The sequence below is a fragment of the Aspergillus pseudonomiae genome (assembly GCF_009193645.1).
Source record: "Aspergillus pseudonomiae strain CBS 119388 unplaced genomic scaffold BDV37scaffold_48, whole genome shotgun sequence".
Taxonomy (NCBI): Eukaryota; Fungi; Ascomycota; class Eurotiomycetes; order Eurotiales; family Aspergillaceae; genus Aspergillus; species Aspergillus pseudonomiae.
In genome coordinates this window covers 25,946-51,848 of record NW_022476040.1, presented here as the reverse complement: position 1 = coordinate 51,848, position 25,903 = coordinate 25,946, and the positions used below count along the sequence as shown (strand labels likewise).

At 48.6% G+C, this 25,903-nt stretch overlaps 11 protein-coding genes across 11 annotated transcripts; 3 read left to right on the top strand and 8 right to left on the bottom strand.

Annotated features, from left to right (window-relative positions):
* Positions 1-244: 244 nt before the first annotated feature.
* Positions 245-1,720, bottom strand: BDV37DRAFT_284462 (ankyrin repeat-containing domain protein; the record flags this gene model as incomplete). Its single annotated transcript, XM_032087500.1, has 1 exon — positions 245-1,720. The coding sequence occupies one exon, from the start codon at positions 1,718-1,720 to the stop codon at positions 245-247; it is 1,476 nt and encodes a 491-aa protein (XP_031939975.1).
* Positions 1,721-3,326: 1,606 nt separating this feature from the next.
* BDV37DRAFT_154594 (putative catechol dioxygenase) lies at positions 3,327-4,985 on the bottom strand. The gene is made up of 2 exons (XM_032079042.1): positions 4,375-4,985; positions 3,327-4,312 (listed from the first exon to the last, which is right to left on the bottom strand). The coding sequence occupies exons 1-2, from the start codon at positions 4,623-4,625 to the stop codon at positions 3,625-3,627; spliced, it is 939 nt and encodes a 312-aa protein (XP_031939974.1). The 5' UTR covers positions 4,626-4,985; the 3' UTR covers positions 3,327-3,624.
* A 1,272-nt stretch (positions 4,986-6,257) lies between these two features.
* BDV37DRAFT_154593 (zinc finger MYND domain-containing protein) lies at positions 6,258-7,732 on the top strand. The gene is made up of 2 exons (XM_032079041.1): positions 6,258-6,444; positions 6,512-7,732. Exons 1-2 carry the CDS (start codon positions 6,434-6,436, stop codon positions 7,617-7,619), a joined length of 1,119 nt encoding a protein of 372 aa, XP_031939973.1. The 5' UTR covers positions 6,258-6,433; the 3' UTR covers positions 7,620-7,732.
* A 163-nt stretch (positions 7,733-7,895) lies between these two features.
* Positions 7,896-11,456, bottom strand: BDV37DRAFT_284459 (putative thiamine pyrophosphate enzyme; the record flags this gene model as incomplete). Its single annotated transcript, XM_032087499.1, has 15 exons — positions 7,896-7,923; positions 7,970-8,132; positions 8,217-8,389; positions 8,440-8,540; positions 8,588-8,895; positions 8,948-8,998; positions 9,047-9,331; positions 9,382-9,451; positions 9,503-9,686; positions 9,735-9,880; positions 9,930-10,024; positions 10,074-10,123; positions 10,173-10,206; positions 10,255-10,428; positions 11,186-11,456. The coding sequence occupies 15 exons, from the start codon at positions 11,454-11,456 to the stop codon at positions 7,896-7,898; spliced, it is 2,133 nt and encodes a 710-aa protein (XP_031939972.1).
* Positions 11,457-12,444: 988 nt separating this feature from the next.
* BDV37DRAFT_284458 (uncharacterized protein) lies at positions 12,445-13,141 on the bottom strand (the record flags this gene model as incomplete). The annotated part of the gene is made up of 2 exons (XM_032087498.1): positions 12,445-12,580; positions 12,612-13,141. The coding sequence occupies 2 exons, from the start codon at positions 13,139-13,141 to the stop codon at positions 12,445-12,447; spliced, it is 666 nt and encodes a 221-aa protein (XP_031939971.1).
* Positions 13,142-13,725: 584 nt separating this feature from the next.
* BDV37DRAFT_272663 (DUF821 domain protein) lies at positions 13,726-15,153 on the bottom strand (the record flags this gene model as incomplete). Its single annotated transcript, XM_032084913.1, has 2 exons — positions 13,726-14,141; positions 14,208-15,153. The coding sequence occupies 2 exons, from the start codon at positions 15,151-15,153 to the stop codon at positions 13,726-13,728; spliced, it is 1,362 nt and encodes a 453-aa protein (XP_031939970.1).
* A 2,889-nt stretch (positions 15,154-18,042) lies between these two features.
* On the top strand, positions 18,043-18,540 carry BDV37DRAFT_284456 (DUF427 domain-containing protein; the record flags this gene model as incomplete). Its single annotated transcript, XM_032087497.1, has 4 exons — positions 18,043-18,123; positions 18,182-18,284; positions 18,338-18,418; positions 18,509-18,540. The coding sequence occupies 4 exons, from the start codon at positions 18,043-18,045 to the stop codon at positions 18,538-18,540; spliced, it is 297 nt and encodes a 98-aa protein (XP_031939969.1).
* A 437-nt stretch (positions 18,541-18,977) lies between these two features.
* Positions 18,978-21,155, bottom strand: BDV37DRAFT_272662 (uncharacterized protein; the record flags this gene model as incomplete). The annotated part of the gene is made up of 2 exons (XM_032084912.1): positions 18,978-20,040; positions 20,098-21,155. 2 exons carry the CDS (start codon positions 21,153-21,155, stop codon positions 18,978-18,980), a joined length of 2,121 nt encoding a protein of 706 aa, XP_031939968.1.
* A 532-nt stretch (positions 21,156-21,687) lies between these two features.
* Positions 21,688-23,231, top strand: BDV37DRAFT_295082 (putative MFS monocarboxylate transporter). Its single transcript, XM_032089779.1, has 5 exons — positions 21,688-21,746; positions 21,797-22,013; positions 22,065-22,829; positions 22,887-22,984; positions 23,037-23,231. Exons 1-5 carry the CDS (start codon positions 21,694-21,696, stop codon positions 23,188-23,190), a joined length of 1,287 nt encoding a protein of 428 aa, XP_031939967.1. The 5' UTR covers positions 21,688-21,693; the 3' UTR covers positions 23,191-23,231.
* A 366-nt stretch (positions 23,232-23,597) lies between these two features.
* Positions 23,598-24,129, bottom strand: BDV37DRAFT_252096 (uncharacterized protein). The gene has a single exon (XM_032082379.1). The coding sequence runs from the start codon at positions 23,932-23,934 to the stop codon at positions 23,737-23,739; it is 198 nt and encodes a 65-aa protein (XP_031939966.1). The 5' UTR covers positions 23,935-24,129; the 3' UTR covers positions 23,598-23,736.
* BDV37DRAFT_295078 (uncharacterized protein) lies at positions 23,598-25,342 on the bottom strand. Its single transcript, XM_032089778.1, has 2 exons — positions 25,089-25,342; positions 23,598-25,034 (listed from the first exon to the last, which is right to left on the bottom strand). Exons 1-2 carry the CDS (start codon positions 25,277-25,279, stop codon positions 23,942-23,944), a joined length of 1,284 nt encoding a protein of 427 aa, XP_031939965.1. The 5' UTR covers positions 25,280-25,342; the 3' UTR covers positions 23,598-23,941.
* Positions 25,343-25,903: the final 561 nt, after the last annotated feature.

Sequence of the window (25,903 nt, the reverse complement as noted above, 5' to 3'; positions counted from 1 at the left end):
CTTGGTAACAATCCATGTAGTTATTAATTCGTCGTTAGTGATACGAAGTAGCTGATCTATATCAATGATAGACCAACGATCAGGAATGTAAAGAGCAACTACCCTGTTCGAAGCCAGACGGCCTTCCATACATCTACCCAAATCACAGGAGCTTTCCTGCGTCTTTGTTTAATCTGCCGTGGCAAGTTCCAGATGTTTGAACGGCGACTCCAGAAGAGCGCCAACATCTTAAACACAGAGCCAGTCAGAAAGGATGACAGGAAACCATTTTCCTCTGTCCATTATCCTTAGTTTCATCGTTCCAATAAGACCATTTAATCTCATCCTGGCCGTGCTCACCAAGTAGCAGCCTGACCACATCCTTACGACCACGTTCATTTGCCCATTCCAATGGGGACAGACCATCGAAATCTTGAAGATACACTGCATTCATACCACGAAGTATTTTGACGAGCGGCGTATGTCCGATTCCTGTAGCCCAGAACAGTGCGGTTTTGCCACATCCGTCGCGGGAGTTGATATCTGCTCCTTTTTCAATCAGCAACTTCGCGACGTCAATATGGCCAAAGTGGGATGCAAATATGAGAGGGGTTCGGTAATTTGCATCTTTAGCATTCAAATTCGCGCTATTTGCTAGAAGAACCTTCGTTGTCTCCAGAAGCCCGTTTCCTGCGGCAACTAGAAGTGGTGTCCAACCGTTTTCGTCGGGAGACTCTATATTTGCCCCATGCTCAAGTAGTAGTCGAACCCTGTTTGAGTGACCCGCGGCGGTAGCTAACAGAAGCGGTGTTCGGTGCTGGTTATCTTCAGAGTGGATATTGCAGTTTCTCTGGATCAGGAGTTTGATAACTTCCTCATGCTCTATCTTATGATCCGGAATCAACGACTTCGTTGTCGGTACAACATTGTTGCCAGCTGCTAAGGCGACAGGGGTTCGCCCGCGTATATCTCTTACATCCACCTCAGCCCCCTTGTCAAGAAGCAATCGAACAACGGCCAGTCGACCGTCCCTCGCCGCCAAGGAGAGTGGAGTTTGGCCATCTATATCCCTCGCCTCAATATCAGCCCCCTTCCGGCAAAGCAGCTCCGCAACAGGTTCATGTCCTCTCTCAGCCGCCATATGAAGCGGCGTTTGTCGACACCATCTCCGATTGAAATGTGGCCAAACGAGTGAGTCACTGTCGCCCCACATATTCCGCGCATGGACATTGGCGCCCCTCTCCAGCAACAGTCTCACCAGCTCAAGGTGACCATGCCAAGCCGCCCAGCAAAGCGGCGTTGCTTCATACTCGGTGCATGTGTATTCAATATCGGCTCCATGATCAAGCAAGAACGTAGCAATGGCATGGTGACCCTTAGCAGCAGCAATCAAGAGGGCATTCATACCCATATCATCATCTCTGGCATGGATATCCGCATCGTTATGCACGAGAAGCTTCGCGACGCCCTCATAGCCTCCTTCGATGGCCCACAACAGCGGTGTTCGTCCGAGCTCCACATCCTTTTCGTTAATATCCGCGCCTTGTTCAAGTAGCCTTCTCGCTGCAGACTCTTGTCCGTATATGGCCGCTAGCAGGAGTGGCGTGAAACTTTGCTCGGGATCTTGGGACTCTGTATAGCATTTTACATAAACTAGTAGTTTCACGACCTCGTCGTGGCCATTCCTGGCTGCGAGTTGGAGGGGTGTGGCCTTCGTCGTTGGTACAGTTGATATCTGCATTGGTGGTCTTGAGTAAGTTTTGTATTGCATATGCGTCTCCGTACTCTGCAAGGTCGAAGATGGGATTGTATATTTCTTCGTCGGGGCAAATCAGGGTAGTTGAAGAAGTACTTCTGATCATGTTAAATAGTAGGAATGAGTTGGCACTGTTAAGTTGAGATAGCGGTGGTTAAGCTTGAAAATTAGATGGAAATGGTTATGAATCTGAACTGCTTGTAGAGTGTCTCAGCGTGCTGAGATAGATGAATATATAGCATTAAATTAGCTACCCCCCTGTAGGCATATAGCTGTTGTAGCCTGAGACTGACTTAAATTAGCATTCCATAGATGCATCTCTCTACGAGAGTAATCGTTGCGCAGAGCCATACTTACCAAATGCGGTAACACTGCACTGACTCGGGAGATTCATCGAACATTCCTAGGGCTAGGCTTCGGGCCTTCGCTGCCTTGTCCATAAAGTCACCGCTGTTCATGTAGCATGAAAATGGCCTTTTATGTTTTTAGCTATTCGTTTTCGTTATCTTGTCTTCAGCATAGATCTCCCTAAAATTGGAAAATAAGTATTTATCCGTCGTTAGCTGCTGGGTATATATTGAGCATAACAATACCAATTATTATGAGAGCATCGTACAAGAATCTGGACTACAGATTCTAGATAATTCCGAAGCCCCCCAAAGAAACTACTAACCCGTCCTCTACTCTATCCCATGCCCTAAACATCCCAATAAAGCAGATTATCACGGACAGAGCCCACCATTCCGGCCTCGGACACAGCAAATGACAGAGAAGTTAGCAAATACATTACAGAAGCTACACAATGAGCCATCTCCACTTCTAGCTATGAAACCATCACTGATGTGCGGGAAAACCAGGAGCAATTCAAATTCTCCGCGTGTCAGGAAAACCGTGCATGAAATGGCGCCACGTTTCGAATTTCCGGCTGATGATTGTTTTGCCGCTATGGCTATATACATCCGGCCGGATTTTAGAGGATGGGACGATTGTGCTATGATTTAACTTGTTTGAGTATAGTATGGTATACTATATTGATGGGCGCTAGTCATGGGCCTAAAATATGGTCTATTTGTACTTCACGCCATGGGTTCCGATGTGGGGTATGGGTGGAGGGGCTAGGATACCTAAGATATCTAGATGTAGTATGTGTTAGTCATGTGTTCCTTGGGTTGATATTGGGTTTGTTATATTTAGGAATCATTGGCTTTTGTTGGTGGTGGTGATTCTGTCATGTTGTGTAGTGGAGTTGTTCTACTTGTTGGTTTATGGATTATGGTTTGAGTGTTGGTCACTATGACACGCTGTTCGATCCTGTCACCGGTTTGTGTTAGATATTTCGTTTCTGGAGCCCTTCGTCATGCGTTGAGATTGTCTGCATGGGCTTGTCTACATGAAGGATCTCATCTCGCTAGCAGTTGATTCTACATCGACGGCTGAATGACTGTTCTTGTCTCTTGAATTGTTCAGTGGTATAAAGTGACTCCCATTCTAAGGACTCCGAGATAATACTGAGAACTTAAACCAAGAATATTACGTGTGATTGCGGATACATTCGCAGAAAATGAGTTTTTGAAGATGCAATGCAATTGAAAAAGGATATATGCAAAATCCCTCTATATACAATGATCACGGTAAAGGCCCGAGCAAAGCTCACCGGGGCAAAGTTTTATCTCCAAAGCATGCAGAACCCTCCTCATCCTGCACTCTCAACATATGCTGGAGTCGGATACGATCCTCCTAGCGACGCCGGCGTCACCCGTTAAGCAACATCCGAAGATATGTCATGCATCACTTGCCCCATCTGTAGAACACTGAAAACTCGCTGAAGTTCGAAAACAAATGCTGTACTATACATCAAAATCATTAAAAGACGATCCGGCCGGAGCTGTTTACAGCTTGCCCTCCTTCTTGTTGAAACGCTCGAAGGAAGACACAGGGGGCGCGGAGTTGGGGTTGGGGTGGTGCTTCTTGAGGGCCATGTTGACGTTGTACTCAAGGTCGAGGTGGGCCTTGGGGTCGTCGGTCTTGGGCTTGAAGTCCACAACGAGGTCATCCTTGACGGCGAAGACGGAGTCGATGTCAAGATGAGGGTCGTCGCTGGGGTAGATCTGGTTGATGACGGTGGCGTAGTCGGGGTGGGTGATCATGAGATGGATGTGAGCGGGACGCATGGGGGAGCGGTCCATAAGGTTGAGGAGGACACCAGCGGGACCGTCGGTGGGGAGAGAGTAAGGGGTGGGGTGGTAGCAGTACCACCAGAACTCGCCCTTCTCGTTGGAACGGAACTTGCCGCGCAGGTTGTTCTCGGTCTGGTTGGGGTCCTGGAAGTCGTACTGGCCGTTGGCGGAGGCTTGCCAGATATCGAGGACGGCGCCCTCAATGGGCTTGCCGGTCTCCATGTCCTTGATGACACCGTGCATGTAGGTGACCTTGCCGTTAGGGTTGGGGTCCTGGATGATGCTGTCGCCGAGCGCGCGGAAAGGAGCGTTGGGAGACCAGAAGGGGCCGAGGATGACGTTGGAGGTGGGGGAGACACCATCTTCGGTGACGATCTTGTTGGCGATCTCATCGACGAGGCTAGTTTGAATTCGTTAGTTTGGTTTGCACTGTGGGGCATTCCCCTGTGGTTATCGACTTACGATTCCAGACCGATCACGTCGCAGATACGGTGGCACTCGTTACGGACGGGAGTGCTGATCTTGCCGATGGAGTTGATGAACTCGACACCGAGCATCCACTCGGCGGGGGTGAGCTCGACCTCACGAGCGAACTCGTGGATGTGCTTGATAAGAGAGCCCAGGAGCACACGAGTGCGCTCGGGGGTCTTGGGTCCCATGGAGTTGATCACATAGGGAGTGAAGTTGGGGTCGAACTGGCGAGTGGAAGACATTGTGTTGGGTGGGTGGATAGATGTCAAGAAGACAGTTCAGAGGGAGTTGAGAGGGAGAGTGACTGAATGGATGAGAGAGCGAACATAGCGAGACGTCGAGGGTCTATATAGACGACCTCAGGCAAGTCCAGATGGTTAGGGATGCCGACGGCAAATCTTTTCGGCTCCTCATCCCTGTGGGGGGAGGGCAACGGTGGTGGACGGCCACATCCCGTTGAGAGGTGCCGATGGGGATTGGTTCAATGATGGTCTGATGTGCTCATGTTGGCAACTGTCAAAGTTTAACAGCCGAATGGGCGGCAGGTACGTAACACTAGCGAGTTCTTCTGTTTGGGTCAAACTGGATCGCATTGACTCGCGGTCGATATCAGATTTGGTAGTTGCAACGGAGTTGGCTGGGGGCGGTAGGCGGCGGATCTGAATTTACCCGCGGATAAGTCCTCTCGCTACCCCGGGATTCGCCCCCGGGCCTTTGGATTTCTATGTCGAGGCTGTGATTGGCTCGTCACCTTGCCGATCCGAACACCCGACCCACGCCCCGGCACGTGCCAGCCGTGATCTGACAAACGCGGGGTCGCGTACCCGCGTGAGCATTTCATAGCGATTCTGCGGAATAACTAGTGTCCGGGAACGAAATGCGCGTTATTAGGAAGGCGGTGAAATGGCAGAATCTTCGGGACACGGACTTTCTGCCCGCCCGAAGACCCTCAGTTGGACATCTTCAGTTCTCATCCCATCTGATTGGTTTTACTAGAAAACCTTACGAGCACTGTCCCATAGATTTCAGAATTTAGTATAACTCAATAGTTCCACAATCAGTGGCGGGCGATCAAAAATCCGCATGCCAACCATCATAGCGCCACCTGCAGGGTCACCGTAGCTCCCATAAGCGGCTTATTCAATTGCCCAAGAGGCGTCGAGGCGGAAACGAGTGGATACTGTTTTATAGTTTCGTTTCTCGCATGCCATTGGTACTGAGAGTTTCTTCAATCTCCAGGTTAGTTTGTACTTGGTCCAGAACTGTTATTGATCGATAATCTAGCCGGGGGTTCCGGGGTTGTCACATCGACATCGCCATATCACGACGGTGGCCATTCAGACATTGTCTGCACATCGAAGTCTATGACGCTTAGGGATGTCTTGTTAGCTATATCCCTTGTAGGACTTGTAGGATTCAGGATGTAACTTAGTCAATATGAAGGAAAAGTCAAACCTTTGGGGAGAACTTCACTCCAATCTTGTACATACTATGAACACCGATCCGTTTCGGAATATATATCCTCTGCAGATGACAGTTGAGTTGTCCTATATATAGCTACTATTCAAAGACTGTAAACTCCACTGTCTTGCAGTTGAAAAGATGTATTCAATTATATGCATATTAAGTTTCGTCCTTATCGGAATTTCCGAGTTAATTGTTACTATTAGTGTGATAAATCAGAATGTGATTGTATATCTATACTTCCCTCTCAACCACCTTCAGAAAAGGCGGTTTGTGGAATGGCTGTTGACAAAAATGCGGCAGATACTGACCGCCCGGGCGACGAGACGTGTTGTCCTATCTAGGTGTAGCAGGCGGTGTGAGTCTTATCAACAACGCTTGTAACATGAACGCGTTAAAGAACTTATCTTTGAATTCCTAGTGATCGAAGTCCAAGACACAAAGGATAATAGCCTCATGAGAAGACATCAGTTTCCTAAGGATTATGTTCTTTATTGAGGTAAAGGAACCATGCTAAATCATGTATGCTTTATGTCTTGCCAATGTAGCTTTGTTTGGAAAGGTACTTGTTTAGGTGGGGCCTGAAATGCACCAGAGGTATCTACTCAAGACACCCTATATAAGCTAACAGTAACTAACTAACCAACTAATACGAAGTCGATAGACTGTGCGTTCACTGTGCTTTCCTTCCTTCTCTTCCAATACTCAATCTTCAACCGCCACATTGCTATCGCTTCCTGCTCTCCAAATTCAAAACTTCAAAGATGTCACCCACGACCCTTCCTTCTGGCTGTTGTCTCTGTGGCAAAGAATCTGGTCTCTTCAAGTGCGATCAGTGTGAGCTGGTGCCATACTGTAGCAGCGAACACCGGATACTCCATCTCCCATGGCATAAAAATACTTGCATGGCGATAAAGAGGTCTTGCATTCATCTGGAGCAAACAAAGGAGGCGTTGATCAACGATGGTTATGTCTTGCCTATCGCCACCAATCAAGTCTCGGCGTGGGCGCCACAGTACATAGAAGCACGCCTGGATTTGATTAAGGCCATGGCTGAGATCAAGCATGTTGAATCAGTTCAGGCACAGCTTAATCACTCCATGGATATGTTCGAATCATGCGGCCCTGAATTTGCGGGCTTATGGGAGGGCATCCCTGCCTTGATGGCCCGTCTACACAAGGACCAGGAATGCTACGATTTCGTGAAATGGTGGCATACGGTCCGCGCATCGAGCGGTAATATTAATGCCCTCTCAAGATTGATGTCTTGTAAGATCAAGAACGCTGATCCTTTCGAACGCCTTGACAACTTCGGTGCCGGGTTTGTCAATTCTAGCTACATGATCGTTTTAACTCTCCTGAAAGTGAAATTCTTGTTGGACTTAAGGAGGATTGATCAAGTGGTATTCGCGCTTGGCGCTACATTTCCTCGTGAGATCCTAGATCTGATTCTGTCATTCGTACCTTGGAGTCCGGTCGTTGCTGCGAACCGCAGGGCCCTAGATGATGAAGTGCGCAGTGAGCTAATTTACGAGTTAGAGGAGCAAGCCAACAGTTTGTTTGAGCAACTTCAGAGGAGGGCTCCTGTTTTATGGCGGAAGTTTGTGTGTCAAAAAGATGATCTCGATGCGATGTACAGCGAGAGCCCTACGCCACGGTACATGGTGGAGAGAGTGAACAAATATCTGACGCTCACTCATACGGCATGGATAGAGACACCAGGCGCGATCGATATTCTCAACTCGAAACTCGTAAACACCATTCGTAGCTAAATTCATGGCTCTATGAGCTTTATGTGGCCAAGTACATCACAGATCGCGATGTATTATTAGGATAATACCTCACCCTGGTTATCATTCGTGTATTGACTTCATCTGGGTATTGCTATGTTATCAATGCCTGTTTTATGCCCTTTTGGGGACACAATTTGTCAATCAAAAAAGAAATATGGCATTAGTGAGCCTTAATCACACTATAGCATGTTAAGCACAATATCAATTCCAAGCTATCTAAGTAGCATCAGGAGCGTTTAATAGCCTCTATCTTGCTCAATCTTCTTTCCATATTGAAGGAACTCTGCAGCTATTAGCCTTGTTTCCACTTAGTGACTCGTGTCACTTACGAAACTTCCACGACTGCACACTTGCCTCCTCGGACAACATTGGCAGCTTCCTGAATAGCTGTATCTAGCCTGTCTTGTTCCTTCACTGTGATACCCCAAGCCGAACCCGCTGCAGTGGCAATCCCTGGGTAGTCGGGTGATGGCTCGAATGATATATTAAGGTCTATACCAGCCTCAGTTAGCTGTTCGATACTGAGCTAATGACAGCGTTTCACCCTCGGCGGCGAAGAAGTAATGATGGACTCACCGCGTCTATTAGACTTGGAAGACAACCCATCCTGGTGTACAAGCAAAGCTGACACCTTCGGTGCGTTCCATCCTCCATTATTTAGCACGACCAGGAGGAATGGGAGATCATACCGCCTAGCAATCCAATAGACACTCTCCATTTGCGAGAAGAGGAATGTGCCATCCCCGACGCTGTCACTTCATTAGGCTATTGCTGTCATGATCTCATTATCGATACTCACATCGCACAGACGAATGCGCCGGGCTTGGCCAGCTTCACACCTAGTGCCGCTCCGCCTCCCCATCCTAAACCACCGGCGCCGCTTCCGACGAGCGTTCCTGGCTGAAGCCGTGTTAGCGGTTATATGGTAAATCCGGCAGATAAAATACCCTTGTCAAGTTAAGATGCTGAATAATGAGGCCTGCGTTGCTAACGGCTTCAACAAGGTAAACAGTATCATCTGGAAGGTGGTGTCGCAGTCTAGAGGCCAGATATGACACACGGATCATACCGTCCTGTGACGGAGACTCCCGGGCCCGTAGATCCTGTCTCCAGCGCAGATAGCGATTCGCGCGTGCCTCAAATGCCATAGTGTAGCTTGCTCTGTCAATGTCTTGCTTATCAATAAAGGCATTCAGTTGCCGGAGTGCAATCTCACAGCTAACTTTTAGCCTGCGAGTTGCGTTGATCGAGAAGACTGATTACAGATGATTAGTAAGGCGATCGATTGAATTGGGATGGGTACGTACGTGGCATTTGTTGCTTAAGTGGATCGACATCAAGGTGAAAGACCGTTGTGCCTAGACAGTCAACAAGTAGTATACCTGGCTTGGGTGCGAGTCTCTTACCCTTTCGTGGCTTTCCAGCGGTAGGGATCCAAGGCACATCGCAGTCCAGTATCAAGATTACATCCGCCTCACAGACTGCCGGGTGTGTGGTGATGGTAACGCCGAGATAGGCTTCATGATCGGTACGCATGCTCATGTCGGAACCAACCGACTCAAGGACATTGATTGGTAGCTTGTCGCATAGCTCTGCTAATAAGGGCGGCGCTTGCGGATTACGCCCAAGATATCCTGTGATAACAAGTGGTTTCTTTGCATTTATGAGCGCAGTTGCAATAAATTCAACCTCTGGTGCCGTCAGCAATATTGAAAATTGAGATCTCCAAAGTACGTCTGACCTGATTCTGGTAATGCGCTGGGAACAATTGGACTGAGTGTCTCCTCCCCAAGAAATCGCCTTTCTACGTGCTAAATATTCCCGTTAGCATATTTGGTGTTAGACTAGATCGTAGTGCGTACTTCTTCGAGCACCTCCCTTGCTGCCGTAAGATATACCGGTCCCTTGGAGTCGGACATTGCAAAGTGCAACGCTCTATAGACCATCTCTTTGATATTACGGCCAGTCTTGATCTCCCCCGAGTACCTGCAATACTGCCGAACAATTGCCGGCTGGTCGGGTACATCTTGCAGCCAATGAATGAATCTACAACCAGTCAGCCTGCCCGAAAATCATACTTCCTGTGAGCCATACTCCGTCCTTGAGCCGAGAAGTTCGCCGTTCTGGGTGAAGGGACTGAGTCCAGCAAAACATAAAACCGGCACTCTGCCCACTGAGGCGTTATGAACAGATTGTCCCATGGCGAGAGTACCGCAGTCCACATGCACAATGACACATTGCTAAATTGCTTCAGTATAAGAGCATGGATGAACCCCTGATATATCATACCGGAATCCCCGTGACCTGGGCATACCCCAGAGCTGCTGATAAGGCAACCAATTCAGAAGGGCAGGTGATGATGGTCGGGAATTTGGACCAGTTTTCTGTTATGCCTAAGTCATCTGCTCACTAAGAGTACCCGATAGATCGCACCTTGCTTTGCCTTGATCATCGCTTCCAACATGGCCGGATGGTCGCTTCCTCTGTTATCTGTTAGGCACACATACCGAACACACATAGTGAAGAACTTACAGATTGACAAAACAATGGGTGACACCAGCCTCCGCTTAAAAGCTATTAGTTATATCTCGTCAAAAATCCCAGAACTACATACAAAGTGCTTCGAAGAAGCCTTCCGCAGCAGTAACCATCCCGCCATCGTTGATATTCTCGTCTTCCGTGGGATGCGGTCTCTTTCTCGGATTTGCCGACTCTCCACTCCTAAATTCCATTATATCCAGTCCGTCGCCGATTTCACTATTGTTATCACTTTCCACACCTCCCAAAGCTACCGAGGGAATATATCATGTTTAAGGCGTCCTACAGATCGACATGCCAAGTAAGCACGTGCCCGACGCCGTGTTTTCGACGTCCCGAGAGCCAACCGTTTCGACATCTCAGATGCCAATCCGCGGCGGTTGAGTTCGGACCCCGCATATACGATGTGGGGGACCTTGATAAATCGTTCCAATTCGTATCCAGCTAGAGCGCTGGGGACAAGCCGACTTTTGTCATTACACGCGTGGCTCTATTTCTTAGCTTGTCGAGGCTCCGGTTGCAGATGTCATCGGGATTTCACCCGACCGGGACTACCCCGTTAGGGTAGAAATCAGCCCTTGTGAACATTGAATACTGTTGGGGGGTGTCGGGGGGGAAGATCTTCTACAACGAAGAACATTGGTTAGCCGTTGTATAAACAATAAAGTCACCAGAAGGGTTAATATAATTGATACTCACTAAACGAGGAGGGTTGGCTACCCCAGGACGATGTAGTTCCAGGTACCCGGCGACTTGGTTGTTTCTGCGGATGTTCCACTTTACCAGTAACATGGCTCTGACGTGGGGGGCTCCCCGAACAATCCAGACCTCTTGGTCGCGAAGAAGTAGAGATTCGGAGTAACCAACCTCAACTCTGACCATTGACAACGGTATATCTTCAAACTCTATAGTAGTATCCGCCTCTTTGTATGTATTGTTGTAGGGTGGGGCAAATTATCGTAACCTTATTAGTATAGTTATCTTATACAGAATATTAATTCTCTTACCCTTTGATGGGAAAGCAATAAAACTCTCAAGTTCTTCGCCGGTAAAAAATCCACTCAGCACAGTGGTAACCTTGAATTCGGTTGTCACCCAGTCGTGAACCACCTCGTGGATACCCATAGGCATGTTTATCGACAATACTTGGTGCAGAGGATTAAACGAAATAATCACCCCTTTCCTTTCTTCATCCCCATCCACAGCAAGACTTCTGGAGACGAGGTGTCCTGTTTCTGGCGCAATATCGTCTTTTTCGAAATAGGCAGGAGCGTTCATGGCGAGTATTTCCTGGTTCACTGAGTAAAACAATTGCTGCGGAGGAGGGGAGAAGATGGGATAGGAGGCTTGCCACTCTCGATGGAGGAGCTTTCAGCGGGCGACGACATGGTGATGGTGGTGGTGGTGGTGGTGGTTGTTAATGCGGTGCTGTTTTTTGAGATAGGCAGGGAGGCAGACGGGACACAAGACGACGGGCGGTAGAATTGAATGATCGATCACGTGGAGTAACAGGGAGAGCAGATGATGGAGAAAATTGCTGACTGCGGCGTTGGTGTTAAGGTAAGGTATTCAGCTTATCAGATTGGAGGGATATATCTCGCCCGGTGTATATCGCAAGGATTAGATCATAATCTTCGAATCACCATCCGGATGCACTCAGCCAGTTATAGCCAGATAGCATGTAGAACGCCTCAGGATGCAGGTTTAGGCTGGGTATATCTGCATCATGGCCATATTTTCCCGAATGTTGGGATTCTCTCCAATGGCCTGCACCGCACACAAAGGATACATCATAAGCGCCAAAGAAAGCCACCCGAGTTGCTAACTCGCCTTCCTGCATTGTCCAGGATCGTTGGTTCCATGATGAGAGCTGGGCTTGCTTCGTGATGGACGGTAAGCTGGTAATGTATCTCCGGCCACCGATGGTTTCGGTTCGTTGTGTTTGGCCGAGATCCTCGTTTCATGCTGCGAGAGCTAAACCCCAGTGTTTAGTATCCGAGGACTGATGGGAGGCTGCTGGGCTCCCCGCAACGAGGGTGATCTTGGAACATCGATAGACATGACCCATTGAATTGATCTCTGCGGCTTTCCTGTCGTCATCGTGCTGATCTATACAGTACGGATTGACCCAAGGATATGGAATGGAAAGCGGTTTGCAGGCAAAAGTTGCATCCTCTATTACCTGTGGCATATTTTTTAGGAAGTCTCACATTTCCATCTTTGCTTCTGTCTGCAAATTCAGCCCCAAGGCTTCATAATATGCGTGCTACTGCGTCCATACGTAGCTCAGCGCTGCATAGGGCACTTCGGTGAGCTTGCGCTCCACCAGCTTTCGCTCTGCCACATCAATAAATCGAATGTTGTCCAGCCGCGCCGCTGCCAGTTGGGCACCTGGTTCCTCCCTGTGATGGCAAGTATCCTTGTGGCTCTCACGACATGTCTTCATCCACTCGTGTATGAGTCAGATTATTTTCTCTGTCCGTAGCCTGGAAACCGTTGATCAGGGTTCTCTCAGGGACCACCGAATCGGGAGACAACAACCGAATGCCAGGACCTATTTGATGGCGACGGATCCTTCTGGTCAAATCTGGAGAACAGCCCTCAAGTTCACTTAAACGAATCTGTAGATTTTTTGCTAGCATGTCATTCCTCTTGGCGTCGGAGTACTTCATATCCTCGTAGTAGTCACCGCGCATTGGGACGGCAACAACCTGGACCTGGGAAGGATCCACCTCATCCCCACAGTGCTCCCATGGATGCGTCAGCTGGCCCCCAGCGTACAAATCATGGATGACAAGACGGCAGGCAGGGCATCTTGTGTTGGCCTTCGTTTCCGCGAGAGTGCCAAGGTTGACTCTGGCTCGTTGGTCGAAGCCATCTCCTGGGAAGTGACGAGGCCCCGTGAACAGGGTGTAGAAGTCAACTTTCGTGCAGTTTGAACAAAGTTCGTCCGAGTCCGACATTTCTTTTGTCTACAGTGGGAGTTGTTATATCATGGAATTTTGTATCTAGCCAAAGATGAGGCTGCAGCTTTGTGCGGGGTAGCCCTACTAGGGGCGATCATTAAGCCTGGCAAGGCTCTCTGATCAGTAGTTAATTTGAAAGCCATTTAATTAGTAGAAGAGATACAAGACGATGTAAAGTAGGTATCTATTATAAACTATATGGCAGAGGGTATATCGAGTGGTTTGAGAGTGGCGGGCCGTTTGATCCATAGAATATTTTCATGAGAAAAGCCGCCGTCTTGCGGCATCTTCCTGCACAGGGCAACCCGTCCAAGTAGACGTTGCAGCAACAGAGCTAGGCCAACATCCCTAGAAGATGGATCTATCTATCTAGATAGAGATAAAAAAGAAAAACATACAACAGGAGGGATTCGCTGGTGGTCACCCACCCAACTACTAACGTCCCGGCGTGTGGCTTAAGTACGGCTGAGCGGACGGGAAGCCCTGTTCTCCACACCCTGTGGTCGTATGTATCAGCTTTCTTGGTGCAGAGGATTATATATGGGGTAGTGTATCTGTGCTTTCCTGGATGGGCGCTAATCTCAAGCCCCAAAGCGCATCATACTGTTGGGATCCAGTAGTAAAAACGATTCAAACCGAATCCCTCTGTTTGGAGCACTGGTTGGGTCGGTCATGGTTTCGGTAATCTCAGGCGATGCAGTGGCCCATTCCTGCAGCAACGCCCTCCAGTAGCATGCATCGGCAGCTGGAGTTAAATATCGCTCACGAAATACTTTCACGTTGTTGTCTGCAATCATGCGAGCCTTGAGAGGGTCATCAAGAAGCTCTTGTATCCTGTGTGGCAAGTCGGCCCAGTCCCTTTCCACCTGAACGAAGTTCTGCTGTGGGCCGGACGAGACTAGCAGATAGTGGTGATGTTGGATATATTGCAGTTTATGAATTACTACTACCGATCGGCAGGCCTGGCGATATTTAAGAGATGCAGAGTAAGAACGACCTAGAAGATATTAGCTGGGCTTCCTCCTCGATATGTATAATACTTGAATGATAAAAGTCTCCATACCTTCCACGTGAGCAATGTACCTATAATCACAATGTTTTTCCATGCTAAGGTAGTTGGCCTTATTCTTCCATTCAACTTCCTTTACATCACCCCAGGCATACTTCCGTGCGATCTCAAGTAGTGTACGGCGTAGCTTTGGAGCAAAACTAAGCTTTCCGCGCCAGACCAGCTTATCCTCTTTCTCATCCCAGGGGAGCTCATTCTTTTCCACGTGCTTGACTACCTCGTCATACGGCCCAATTCGACTATCAATGTGGCCCCAAGACCAGAAGCCAAAATCCGGCATAAGCCAAACGGACTCCTCGGTAGCCTTCCGGGCCAATACCCAGAGAGGATGATCTGGTCCAGCGACGTCCGCCAATTTATCTTCTATAGAGAAGATGATTTCTGTGTCTGGGATCGTATGTGGCGCCGAGATTAAGGCGCGATGAATTGAACCCAAGATCCCCAGGATCTTACGCCGGTGATCCTCCCCCTTGGCTAGGGCTCTATGAACATACAGCCGTCCTTGGTAGACAGCTACCCTAGCCATGCCATCTACCATCTTGATATTCTCAACATCAGCCCTGCTAATTCCATGTCTAGCTGTCCAGAATAGCTGGGCTCGGAGAGGATCTTCAAAAAGACCGGGAAACAAATTGGTGCATTGAGTGTCATTGTAAGAATACTCGGACGGATCAAAGGCAGACCGCGCGGGAGGCGCAAAGGACGAGGAAGTAGTGTCATGAAATGGCTGGACGGGACACTGAAGACAGTTGCCACATTTAAAGATAGTAGAAGTCTGACAAGCACAGTGGCCAGCGGGGATTAGATGATTGAGTAGCGGATGGATATTGTCTCTATCAGAGTTGACTCCTAGCCAGAGTGACCAGATAGAAACTCCAAGAACCGCTGCCAATGCCAATATAACTATCTGGATGGCGGTAGGTCTCATAAGTCGCCCCATCTCAGCGTTTCTCGTCGTGTAGTAGTGGAAAGGAAATTTAAGGGGAGATAGGGGTCGACTCCAGTAGGTAAGAAACAGTCGGCGACAACGGGTGGGAAAGAGAAATCTTCTGCCGATGGCGACGAAGGATTACTGACCTGCGATCGTTAACCAATTCTAAGTCGCACAATATAATATCACTACGCGAAGCGCTAATAGAACAAAGACCACCTCCCTAAGGAATAAGTGACTAAAATCCCTGTCACAGTTTCAACCCATCGCGACATCCACAGTATGAGATATTCCACGGAACGGCGAGTACCTCTCAGGATGGACTTTCATATGCGCGCATTGTGGACCCCTGGACCCCCGAATAGACCATCTAGAATATCATTCTCCGCAGAGGATCCACCTGGACTATCGAATCTTGGCATTAGCTTCTCTTTCTCAGTGGGACAATGTCTTACTAGAACATGCAAAGTGACTGCGCCGTATGGGTCCGTTCCTGTCTAAGAGGTGTGCTCGGCTAACTCCTGGTCACGTTCCTATAATACATGATAGATGGATGCAACACCGTACTTACAAATATATTAATCCGCTTTAGTTTTAGTATAATCTATCTTCGTCTTGTTTTCCCACTTCCGAGGTTCAAACAGCAATAGCCAAATAGCCGAGCCACTTACCACCCACCTCCCTCCTTCCGCACCCTCTCTATGCTATGTTCCTGATTCGAAGGACATCCAAGGGATCTCAGCCCTGGTCCCACTTCTAGTAATTTCCTAATGTACGGAGCGACCCGGTGCGGCCCTACTCGGTAAACTGTGGGGAGTGCTTAATATTGCCCTCGGGCAGCTTTGTAAAACGACGGTAGAACCGAGGAATACTCTAAAGCCAAGAATATATCCCATTTCGCTTATAAGTAATGCATTCCAAATTGGTAGGTCGTTGATTCTAGAGCTGATATATAGGTAAAACATAGTAATTATGGCATATGTGTGTGTGTGATCGAATGCTCGGATGTAGAACTAGCACTAATGCTGAGAAGGAGGCTCAATTCGCACAGTCCACCCTATTTACCGTGCGTTGTGGCATCCTAGCTGCACTTTGAGTCAGTGCAAAGCCGGCTCCTTTAGTACTCTCCGTAATATTACCTATAGTGTTATCTCTCAATATACACCATATACCACAGCGCCGTGTCTTGCAGAATCTGTGGCCAGTCATGGAGTATCTCTCATTCTCATAATTCAAAAGACGCCCAGTAAATGATATACGTTGGAGTTGACCTTAGCTTCAGGTAACTCCAAGCAGATGGCAGCCCTCATTACTTAATAAAGGGACGGAACAATTGAGTCTCGATAGCAACTGGCTATTACCACATCCAGAGAGTATAGCCTCTGGAATCCTGATCCGTGATACATGGCGCTCATGGTTGAGCCAGGAAGCCATGTTTCTGAGGTGTACTTTGGCTAACATCTGTAATTGTATTGGTAGTAGGGCTAATTCGTAAAGCTGATATACCAACTAGGTCTCGCCACAACCCTCATGGGTGTTCATGAGTTAGATCCGCCCTTCCCAACGTTTACATGAAGAATTGCATTCTTTAGAGTGGAAGACTAATGTCAGTGCCACTACTGGGATACACCTGTCTATTAAGCTCCCACTTGTTGCAATACTTGTGTTCTTTCCTATCTATTGACTGCAGCAGGTGCTAAGCTGTGATATATCTGCATGGGATGGGGATCACACCTACATTCGCTAATAGGCCAGCATTATATGCTTTGGTCAAGCTTCGATTTAATCATGAAAAATTTGATTGACAGAATCACTGAGTACTAAGTCAATAAGCGATTAACGAGCAACAGTCCAACCCTACTGGGCAAGCACAAGTAGGTTAGTTGCAGTCTGCAAAAGAAGTTAGGACTGCCCTCGTTTAAAATCACACAAGACCTGTAGTGCCTGCATTGTCCTCCGGCTTCTTTTGTTGTGATGTTGCGCATTTATATTGGTTTTAAACTCCTTTCTGTCCTGGATTCGGCTTTTGCTAGATGTCGGTATTGAGTGCAGATTCTGAAGACTATATCATCGCTGGCCCTAGAGTGACAACACTTAACAATACAGAGTCAGTAGGCACTCGATAAGCATGGTGCCATCCGCGCACTCAGGCGCAGAAGCAATCGAGCAGCTATTACTTGATATTAACACACCGTAATCCTTCACTTAGCTGGGCGGCTTGAGCCGGTCAAAAACTATCGACTTATTATACTAAGTCATAGTCGATGTAACCATAATCAAATAGTAGTTCGCCATCCTGGGGCCATCCGTAGTACTAAGTGGGACGATCGACATTGCCCTATGATTTATAGCTCCGCATAATACAGCAATTAGGGCTGGTCCCGAGCCTTCCCAAATGCTTGACTCCGAAGTTTCACCGATGACCTCTGCTAGCTAGTAATATACATACTTCAATCACACCGGGATCAAGTTGAGGATAATTCCTGTATTATCATGCATTATGATTCTCTCCGCAATTTATTTTATTGTTCTATGGCTGTGGTGCTTGTTCAGGCTTCTGCGTTCTGATTGGCCTCTCATTTAAATATCAAGTGACCGCATTCCTATATATGGATCCCTGGACCCTATGAATCAAATTACCCAGGATATTGTATCATCGGGTGCTCTATATAAACATTTACATGGGCGAGAAATATCAGGGCTTTTCCCTAGATTAACATGGTTTAATACATGCTTTCTCAATATGAGGACACCTGAAGTGTCTGACTAATGAGCTCTTGCATCGTTAAATAATGCGGGGAAGGTTGACAACCTCACCACTAAGCAACAAACCCCTCCTCTTGCTACTACCAGCCTTCAATCAACCAAGCTCGATTGTTTCCCAGACTCGTTACTAAAATGCCCACTGCAAAAGCAACTATAAACGGCACCCTGCTCGCCGAAACCACTACCTGGGAGGAAGTCGAAGGAAATATTTACGTGCGATTTTGACTCCGTAGCCCCGCAGTTGATATCAATCTGATCATTGATGCTATAGTTCCCCCCATCGACAATTCAGGAGTCCTTTTTCGTCAAGTCGGATCATACGACATACTGTGGGTGGAAGGGCGATGCGAAGTACTTTTCTGTTGTTATTGGAGGTACTTGGCTTGGTATTTTAGTACTATCACCGGAAGCATGCTGAGGTTGGTAGATGTGACGATTCCAAATGCGGCGTGGTATTATCCAGCACCCTTTTATAAGGCGAAGCATATCAAGGATTTTGTCGCTTTTTGTAAGTGTGGAGATTGATTATTTTGGTTCTATGGCTCTTTCCTGTCCATAGCATTCGCGGTCCAGGTCAATTGATGCTAATCCGTGGTAGATCCTAATAAGATTGACGTTAAGGTTGAATGAGTTGTCTTTGATTACGGACAAAAGGGGTGGATTATTTGGCGTGTTAACGAGGACATAGTTGAGTACAATAGCTACAGATGCTAATTCGACATATAACGAACCATATCCTTCTACTCCATCATTCAGTCCAGAGTCCAAATCGATAGACATAAGTATCGAACGCCATCCATATCATTGCTACTGTGAGAGACAGAGAATTCTGTAGTGCTATTACTTTCCTTCGTGGATATCATGAAGTGGATGAAATCGAGTGCGTAAGAGACTCGTGTTCACCAAGTGCATAGAATGCCGTACTCTCTCCGAGGGTGCGTCACCACACGCGTTGCTGACAGGCCAGTCTCCGAAGGGGCTATATTATAAGAGGCTTTCTCTCCTAAATATATAATCTCTGGTTAACGTGGGTGCAGCGAAGCTATCCCTTGACTTTGTATTGCCCATCAGCCAGGCATAGTGGCATTAGTCAACTCGGTCAACAACCCCGTCCAATCAGTATCGCCCAGGTCGAGGTTCGCACTGTTGTCGAGCATTTCAGACCATATATCTTCTAATTGCCTCTGGCCCGTATCATCCACATTGCTAGGAAAGTCACTCGGTGGGTCCAATTCGATCGTGGTTGCTGGTGTATAACTGGTTCGGGATGTGGAAGGCAAGGGTTGCTTTGGCGCGTCGAAACCTGCCGGGTTTACATTTGAGGATGAATTGCGGTTTGGAGAAGCAGCCAGCTTGCCATGTTTCCAGTGCTTTTGCAGCACACTCATCATGGCATTGATACCCTCTTTCACTAGTGAAGATGATAGCTGAGCGTTACTGAGCATGTGGCAGGCATCAAGCACTTCCTCCTTTCGCTTCTCAGCTAATATATCGTCCCAGTTGAAACACACATCCAGCAGCAAGATCACAGCAGCCATGAATACGTGATGCATAACAGACCAGACCACCGAGCTTGGCGGTGTGAACTTTGGTTCGTCTTCGTCCATGATTCTTTTGATCTCGAGGACCTTTCGCGCGGATTGGAGACATACAATATGGGAATAAGAATAAAGCGACTCACGCGCTCCGCGGATGAAAAACTGCCGATGCAGACGACACAAGCGTGAAAAATACGCTTGTTGTAGGAGACATCTTTGCCATGCAAGGGTGGGGCGATTCTGGTACAGAGACGCGAATCGACGCCTCGAGGTCGGATCAAGGCGGAAGAACTCTGGGATCTCCGCAAGAGCTTGGTGAAACTTTTTGTCGAGTTCAAGAATCTTCTGGTAGCTGACTTCTATTCCATAGAGGTGTTCGTGGGATGTAGCGTCGATAACCTCACGGCATACGATACCAAGCTTGAGTCGCTCGAGAGAAAAGGACATGTCCGTCGGCGCCGAGATTGGTCGCGACAATCCTCCATGCCCTTCAAATTCATTATCGTCAAGATTGAGAGGCCGGTCTACCTTCATGTGTTCTGGGTTAATCAGGTAGGTCCACTCTTGAGGACCGCTCAAGAACCCAAGGAACCTGGAAATGTCGTAATTAGAGACAGCCAGATAGAATGCTAAACGAATCACTGCCTACCAGTCGTATGATGCGATGTCCCACCAAAGCCGCCTTTTGGTCTCTAGTTCCACCACGTCCGATGGATTAGCCTCCCTTTCTTCCCGAAATCGTGGTGAATCGATCCAATGCAGCTTAAGATTCTTTGCTTGACTAATAACCGCACTGAGTACGAAGAGACCACTGACTGATGGATGGCAGCTCATATTGGATGCGTGGTGCATGATCACAATTGCTGCTTGCAAGCCCTCGACGGTGGGGTTAACTGGGTAGTTGCTTTGAATCAAGGCGGCGCCGGTCAAAAACGAGAACTCGCGACTGCAAAGCTCCGCATGAATGGAAGACTCCACGGACAACTGTAAAAACAACGAGCTGGCGGCAAGGCTGAAAAAGAGGGCTAAATGGTTCAAATTAGGCGGTTGGCCTCGCTCAATCGCTTGGTAGATACCATCTATCTGATCCTCCACGCGCTTCGGAAATATGATATGGTAAAGGTAGTCAATATAGTTAGTATAATATCGGAACAGTGCCATGGCCTCGTGTTTATGGGGAAGAAACGATAGTAAATTGAGTGTCGCAGGATTCTCCCGTGAGGCATTCCAACTTCGGCAGGAAACCGGGAGCAATGTCCCTGGAGGAACAAGATCATCCTTGTTCCTCAGCTCATCAAGTTCATCTCTCAACAGCTTTGGTGTTGCTGTTGGCACTCGGTTACCCATGTGAATGTTCTCTAGCCAGTCCGCGGTCCACAGTGATTCCCGACTGCGGTATGATGGTTGAGAGTTCGTAACAGGGGGTGCATCCACACTTCGTATCTCCTGGATCTCCGGCGTATCTCCCTGGCCTGGAATGGCTTCTTCTCTTCGGCTTCCATCATCCGATGCTACATTATGTGTGTCCGCCGCGGCCGGTATAATGGCATAACTGCATGGCAATCTTCGAGTGATGCAACTACTGCATGGCTGTTGTCGATTACACTTCAGTTTTTTGCGCCTGCATGATTCACAAGACACGGGATCCTGCCTTGAGACACGTTTCCGAGGCTTCTGGTGCAGCTCTGGTCCGACTCTACGCTTCATTTCGGGCGTTGTTGACAGATGTCGTGAGTCGTTGGATCTCGGCCACTTGCCGGGCGGGCGGATCACGTGCATCATCGCGATGTTATTAACACGACAACAATCGAAAGAAACAATGATATTGCGCAGAGATAGTCAAAGATGAACAGTTTTCTAGGGCGGAACAAGCGAGGGCTCTCTTACAGTATTTGCCCAGATCTTCAGAATGCTTTTATCGGCCAACATCAACCGTTTTACCCCTTCCGAGCCCTCTCGGAGCTTCCGTGGATACTCCGCCCGGATAAAATGAAGGAAGCCAGGAGGCTTGTTTAGGTCAACAAATCTAAAGACCGGGGCGTTTTGATACTATGTCTTTGTGGGTGCTCCGAGCTACTTGCTACGGGACTTATGGCTACCTTAGATAGTATACATACCGTTCCTAGCCAGTCGAAACGATATCGTTCTGTGGAGCAATCGCGACAGAACACCCCTGACATTTTCTCAACCGGAAGAACAGCGTGCCCTATGAAGAAAGCTCTGTCTAGCGTATCAGTCTGGTACAATGGCGAAGGACAGTTCAACACTACCGGACCAGAAACCTCCCAGCGAGTATACGTATGTCGTGTCACAGAAGAATTTGTGCAACAGCTGACTGAACTTCACAGACCGCAGGCATGTTTAACAATTTTGGGTTCATTCACCGGTCTATTCTGCACCGTGGGATTCATGAACTCGTTCGGGGTCTTTCAAGAATACTATGGGAAAAATCAACTCGCCGACAAGTCCGAATCAACGATTGCATGGCTAGGCGCGATCAGCATCTTTTGCATTTTCTTCATCTCAGTATTCTCTGGCCAGTTGCTTGATATGTTTAAACCTACTGTTAGTCAATTTCCCTGACAGCCACAAAGGAAAAACTAATATTAGACCCAGTTGATGCTCTGTGTGGGCTCGCTAGGCACCGTGTTCTCACTCATGATGGTGTCACTCTGCAAGGAGTTTTACCAGTTCATACTCGCACAGGGGATCCTTCTCGGAATTTCGCTCGCTTTGCTAGCATGTCCAATGCTCGCCCTCGTTGGGCAACACATCAAGGTGAAGCGTGGTGCAGCGCTGGGTATAGTGCTCGGCGGCTCGTCTCTCGGAGGCGTGATATGGCCTATTGCCATCAACGAACTCCTTCAAAGACCAAACATAGGATTTGGATGGACGATGCGGATTGTTGCATTTATAATGATTCCCTTATTATCTGTCTCCTGCATCTGCTGTCGGCCACCCAAAATAAGCCCTACTCCTACTCAACGACCCGCGTCTAATGATGAAGAGGCCACGATAACCAAGGCCAAACCGCCTGTACCTAAAGCGGACTTTTCCGTTCTCAAAAAGCCCAGTCTCCAGTTATCCTGCCTCGCATTTTTCATCATCTATTTCGGAATGTTTTCTCCGTTTTTCTTCACAACCTCCTACGCAGTTGCGAAAGGGTTTTCCACCGACCTGGCGTTTTATACCATCTCGATCGTGAATGGTGCTTCGTTTTTTGGTCGTGTTCTTCCTGGTATTGTCGCAGACCGGTATGGAAAGTTCAACTGTTGCATCGTGTTTACCTTCTTCTCTGGCATCATCGCTCTCTGCTGGACGAAAGCGACCTCCGTGGCTGGCCTGGTCATGTTTTCTCTCGCGTATGGGTTTGCGTCAGGAGTAAGCTCTTCCAATCCGATAAACTTATATCAACAAGGCTAACGAATGTTCATGCAGGCTATCCTTTCCCTCCAGCAAGCCTGCGCAGCGCAAGTTGCCACACCACAAACAATCGGTTTAACTATGGGGACCGTCATGGCAGCCACATCTTTCTCGTGAGGCCCGGACATGCTTCGAGTTATTGTACTACCACTGACATATAAACAGAGCCTTGGCCGGAGTTCCTATTAGCGGTGAACTGGCGGGTAAATACGGCTATCTGGCACTGTCCATCTACTCAGGTGTGAGTCTCTTGGTAGGGAGCGTTCTATTGGCGGCAGCGCGATTCGTACAGCGTAGGGATTTGTTGGCTATTGTGTAGAGAGCGTACTGTGGGAGATTTGAGGTTCTAGTGTTCTTTAAACGCGCGTATGTGTTATTGATAGGCTTTGGCCTTATTATGGCTAATCAGTATCATAGATCGTATAATATACAATGCACTCCGCTCTCTCGGTGTATTCATGAACATATGCTAGGAAAACCCCGTCAGAAAAACTAATATCAAAAAGTTCATTATGGATTATCAAACAGTTCATAAAAAGTTATGCTAATCAACTTTCTCGGCACCAGATACAACTTCAGGTAACGGTCAATGTCGTCTCCGACTGCATATCAGCCTCGTGAAAATACACAGGAGTAACAAGGGAAAAAGTCCGAAACTATCAAATCTCTCAGAAACTATGTAAAACGTCTGACACAATGAAAGAAAGCAACATACTGTATCCTCAGTAATTACCCAGCAAGGAGTCATCCCACCTCTCCTCGGAAAGTACAGATAAAGCCTTTTCAGACGGGTGCTAGCGCCCTGGATATTCAGGAGTCTTAGCACGACTATCTCATGTGGCTGGTTCAGCCGCAGAATTGCATATTATATCCGTTGCAGTAGATGCTCACAGATGAATGCGGCGATATCTGTCTGCCGCATTGTAAAGTTAGTACCTGGGGTCCTGAGTAGCTCGCCGGGCATTCTGTAGAGAATGTCTAGGGCCTCCTCTGTGATCTGCTTGTTGAGTAGGAGGACCATTGTCCCCGCTATTGGCCTGAATATCCAAATAGACACATGCATGCTACTCTTACTCCCTCGGACCTAGCTCAAAGCTAACCTCCTTCAAAAGCGGCGAGACCTTCCACCTTGCGAAGAGCTGGCCATTTTCCACCAGGATGCGTCGTAGCACCTCCCCCCTCTGCTCCGTACCAGGCCACGTACCCTCCCACATCCTCACATATGGCTCCACAACCCCCAAGGCCTCCCTCAGCCACCTGCCCGCCCTCCCCTCCGCAATCCTCCCCTTCTTGACCATCCCCCTCTCCAGCTCATCCAGAAGAGCTTCCCTATCCTGCTCCCCCTCAACCGCCGCCCGCATGACCCCCAACAACACATGCGACCGCACCGCAAGGTCCAATTGACCCTCCTCCACTCCCACCGTCTCCTCCACCGCAACAGCAGCCAAAAACTCCACCTCCTCCTCACTCCCCAGCTCCGCCTCCCACCCCCTCCACCACGCCTGCACCCCCACTCCGCCATCCGGCTCCCCACACCACACGACCCCACTGTCCCGCTGCGCCGAGTACTGCGCTTCCCACGCGTACACATCAAGCGCTCCCTGCGCGACCAATACGCCGAAGCCGTTCGGCTTCCACGCTTGCTGGGAAGCTGCTTTAGTTGGGCCGGATGGGCCAGGGGAACCGAGCTCCATGTGCTCGAGCCAGAAGCGCGCTTGCGTCTCCGAGTAAGGCGACACGCTGGGGTGGACCGTGCGCAGGCGCGCGGTGGTCGTCTCAAGCGTGCTGAGGGCCAACCGGGTGAGAGTTACTAGCGGGAGGGAGGGCTGCCTGCGACGCGTGCGCGCGACACTGTAGGCCCAGCGGGGGAGTTTCGTGGAGTGTGCGCTGCCGCTGGTAAGTGGTTGCTGGCGCGGCTGGTCCAGCGGGGAGGAGGAGTCGGGCAGGTCTTGGAGGTCAGGCAGGCGGTAGAAGCGGGCTGTGGCGGGCTGGGCGAGGAAGGCAGCGGAGTAGTAGGAGCGCCATGCGGAGGAGTGGAGGAGCGCGCGGTGCGTGGCGTAGAAGGCGGGGAAATCCGAGGGGGAGGGAAAGTCGCCGGTGAGTTGGGCGGAGGAGCGGTAGATGGCCGCTGCGAGCTGGGCGAGGTAGAATATATCCAGGGTGCTGTGTGATTATCAGTCTTCGTAGTTTGGTGATATTGGGGATCCGGTAACTTACCGATTAAACCTCAACTCGCCCTCGCCAAACGACCACCCGCGCGCGTGAAGCTTCTCCACAACATCGAACACGCCGTTGCCGTCCCACAGTCCCTCATCCATATAGATAAATGCTATCTGCAAGACGCAATCGTGGCTGTCCACGGGCACCGCGCCACCTTCGACGTCCGCGATGAATTCTTCAGCGCTCATGGCGAACCCTCCGATCAGTAAATAATGATATCAGAAAATACCAATGTGGATATCAGAACCTCACTCGGTATGCCGGGGATCAGGATGCAATTAATAGATCATCGGCGGCTGCTCCGGAATTCCGCTAAATTTATCTATCATGCCAACAAGAGGTTTATATCCCCCACGCCCAAACAAACCAAAGTCAAGAAAAGGAGGCCCCAGGGTGGACCATTAATACATATATATATGTATGAATAGCCTGACCCGCAGTATTTGCGTTTTGAAATCTCCATCGCACGGTTGTGACAGTTGTGTTTTCCCCAGTGTTCTCAAGCCTTGGTCTGTAATCGATCTTGGCGTTGGGTAGTGGGAGCCCTAACAAGTCAGCTGTCTTTTACTAGCGGAGGACTCTCCAACATACAAATTGTGAGATAAGAATAGCCTAAATCTGGCATTTGCGACCAAGGTACTGGTAACCCAGACTAGGTCCGAAGAATCCGATACTAATAATTCTTACAGTAGCAGTCTCTAAGAGATTTTTTAGAACAGTAAATACTAAAAAAGATAGCAGATATCTTGAAATTAGACTAGTCAATAATCCAGAGCTTTATCTTATGTATCAAGAATATACTTGATTTATTA

What these genes read in the sequence shown, in the direction of transcription:
- BDV37DRAFT_295078 (XM_032089778.1), bottom strand. Translation starts at nt 25,279, where the DNA reads ATGAGCGCTGAAGAATTCATCGCGGACGTCGAAGGTGGCGCGGTGCCC. An exon ending in GGCGAGTTGAGGTTTAATCG is followed by an intron (nt 25,035 to 25,088) that starts GTAAGTTACCGG and finishes ATAATCACACAG; the next exon opens with CACCCTGGATATATTCTACC.
- BDV37DRAFT_154594 (XM_032079042.1), bottom strand. Translation starts at nt 4,625, where the DNA reads ATGTCTTCCACTCGCCAGTTCGACCCCAACTTCACTCCCTATGTGATC. An exon ending in GACGTGATCGGTCTGGAATC is followed by an intron (nt 4,313 to 4,374) that starts GTAAGTCGATAA and finishes AATTCAAACTAG; the next exon opens with CCTCGTCGATGAGATCGCCA.
- BDV37DRAFT_252096 (XM_032082379.1), bottom strand. Translation starts at nt 23,934, where the DNA reads ATGCATGTGTCTATTTGGATATTCAGGCCAATAGCGGGGACAATGGTC.
- BDV37DRAFT_295082 (XM_032089779.1), top strand. Translation starts at nt 21,694, where the DNA reads ATGGCGAAGGACAGTTCAACACTACCGGACCAGAAACCTCCCAGCGAG. An exon ending in TTGATATGTTTAAACCTACT is followed by an intron (nt 22,014 to 22,064) that starts GTTAGTCAATTT and finishes TATTAGACCCAG; the next exon opens with TTGATGCTCTGTGTGGGCTC. An exon ending in ATGGCAGCCACATCTTTCTC is followed by an intron (nt 22,985 to 23,036) that starts GTGAGGCCCGGA and finishes ACATATAAACAG; the next exon opens with AGCCTTGGCCGGAGTTCCTA.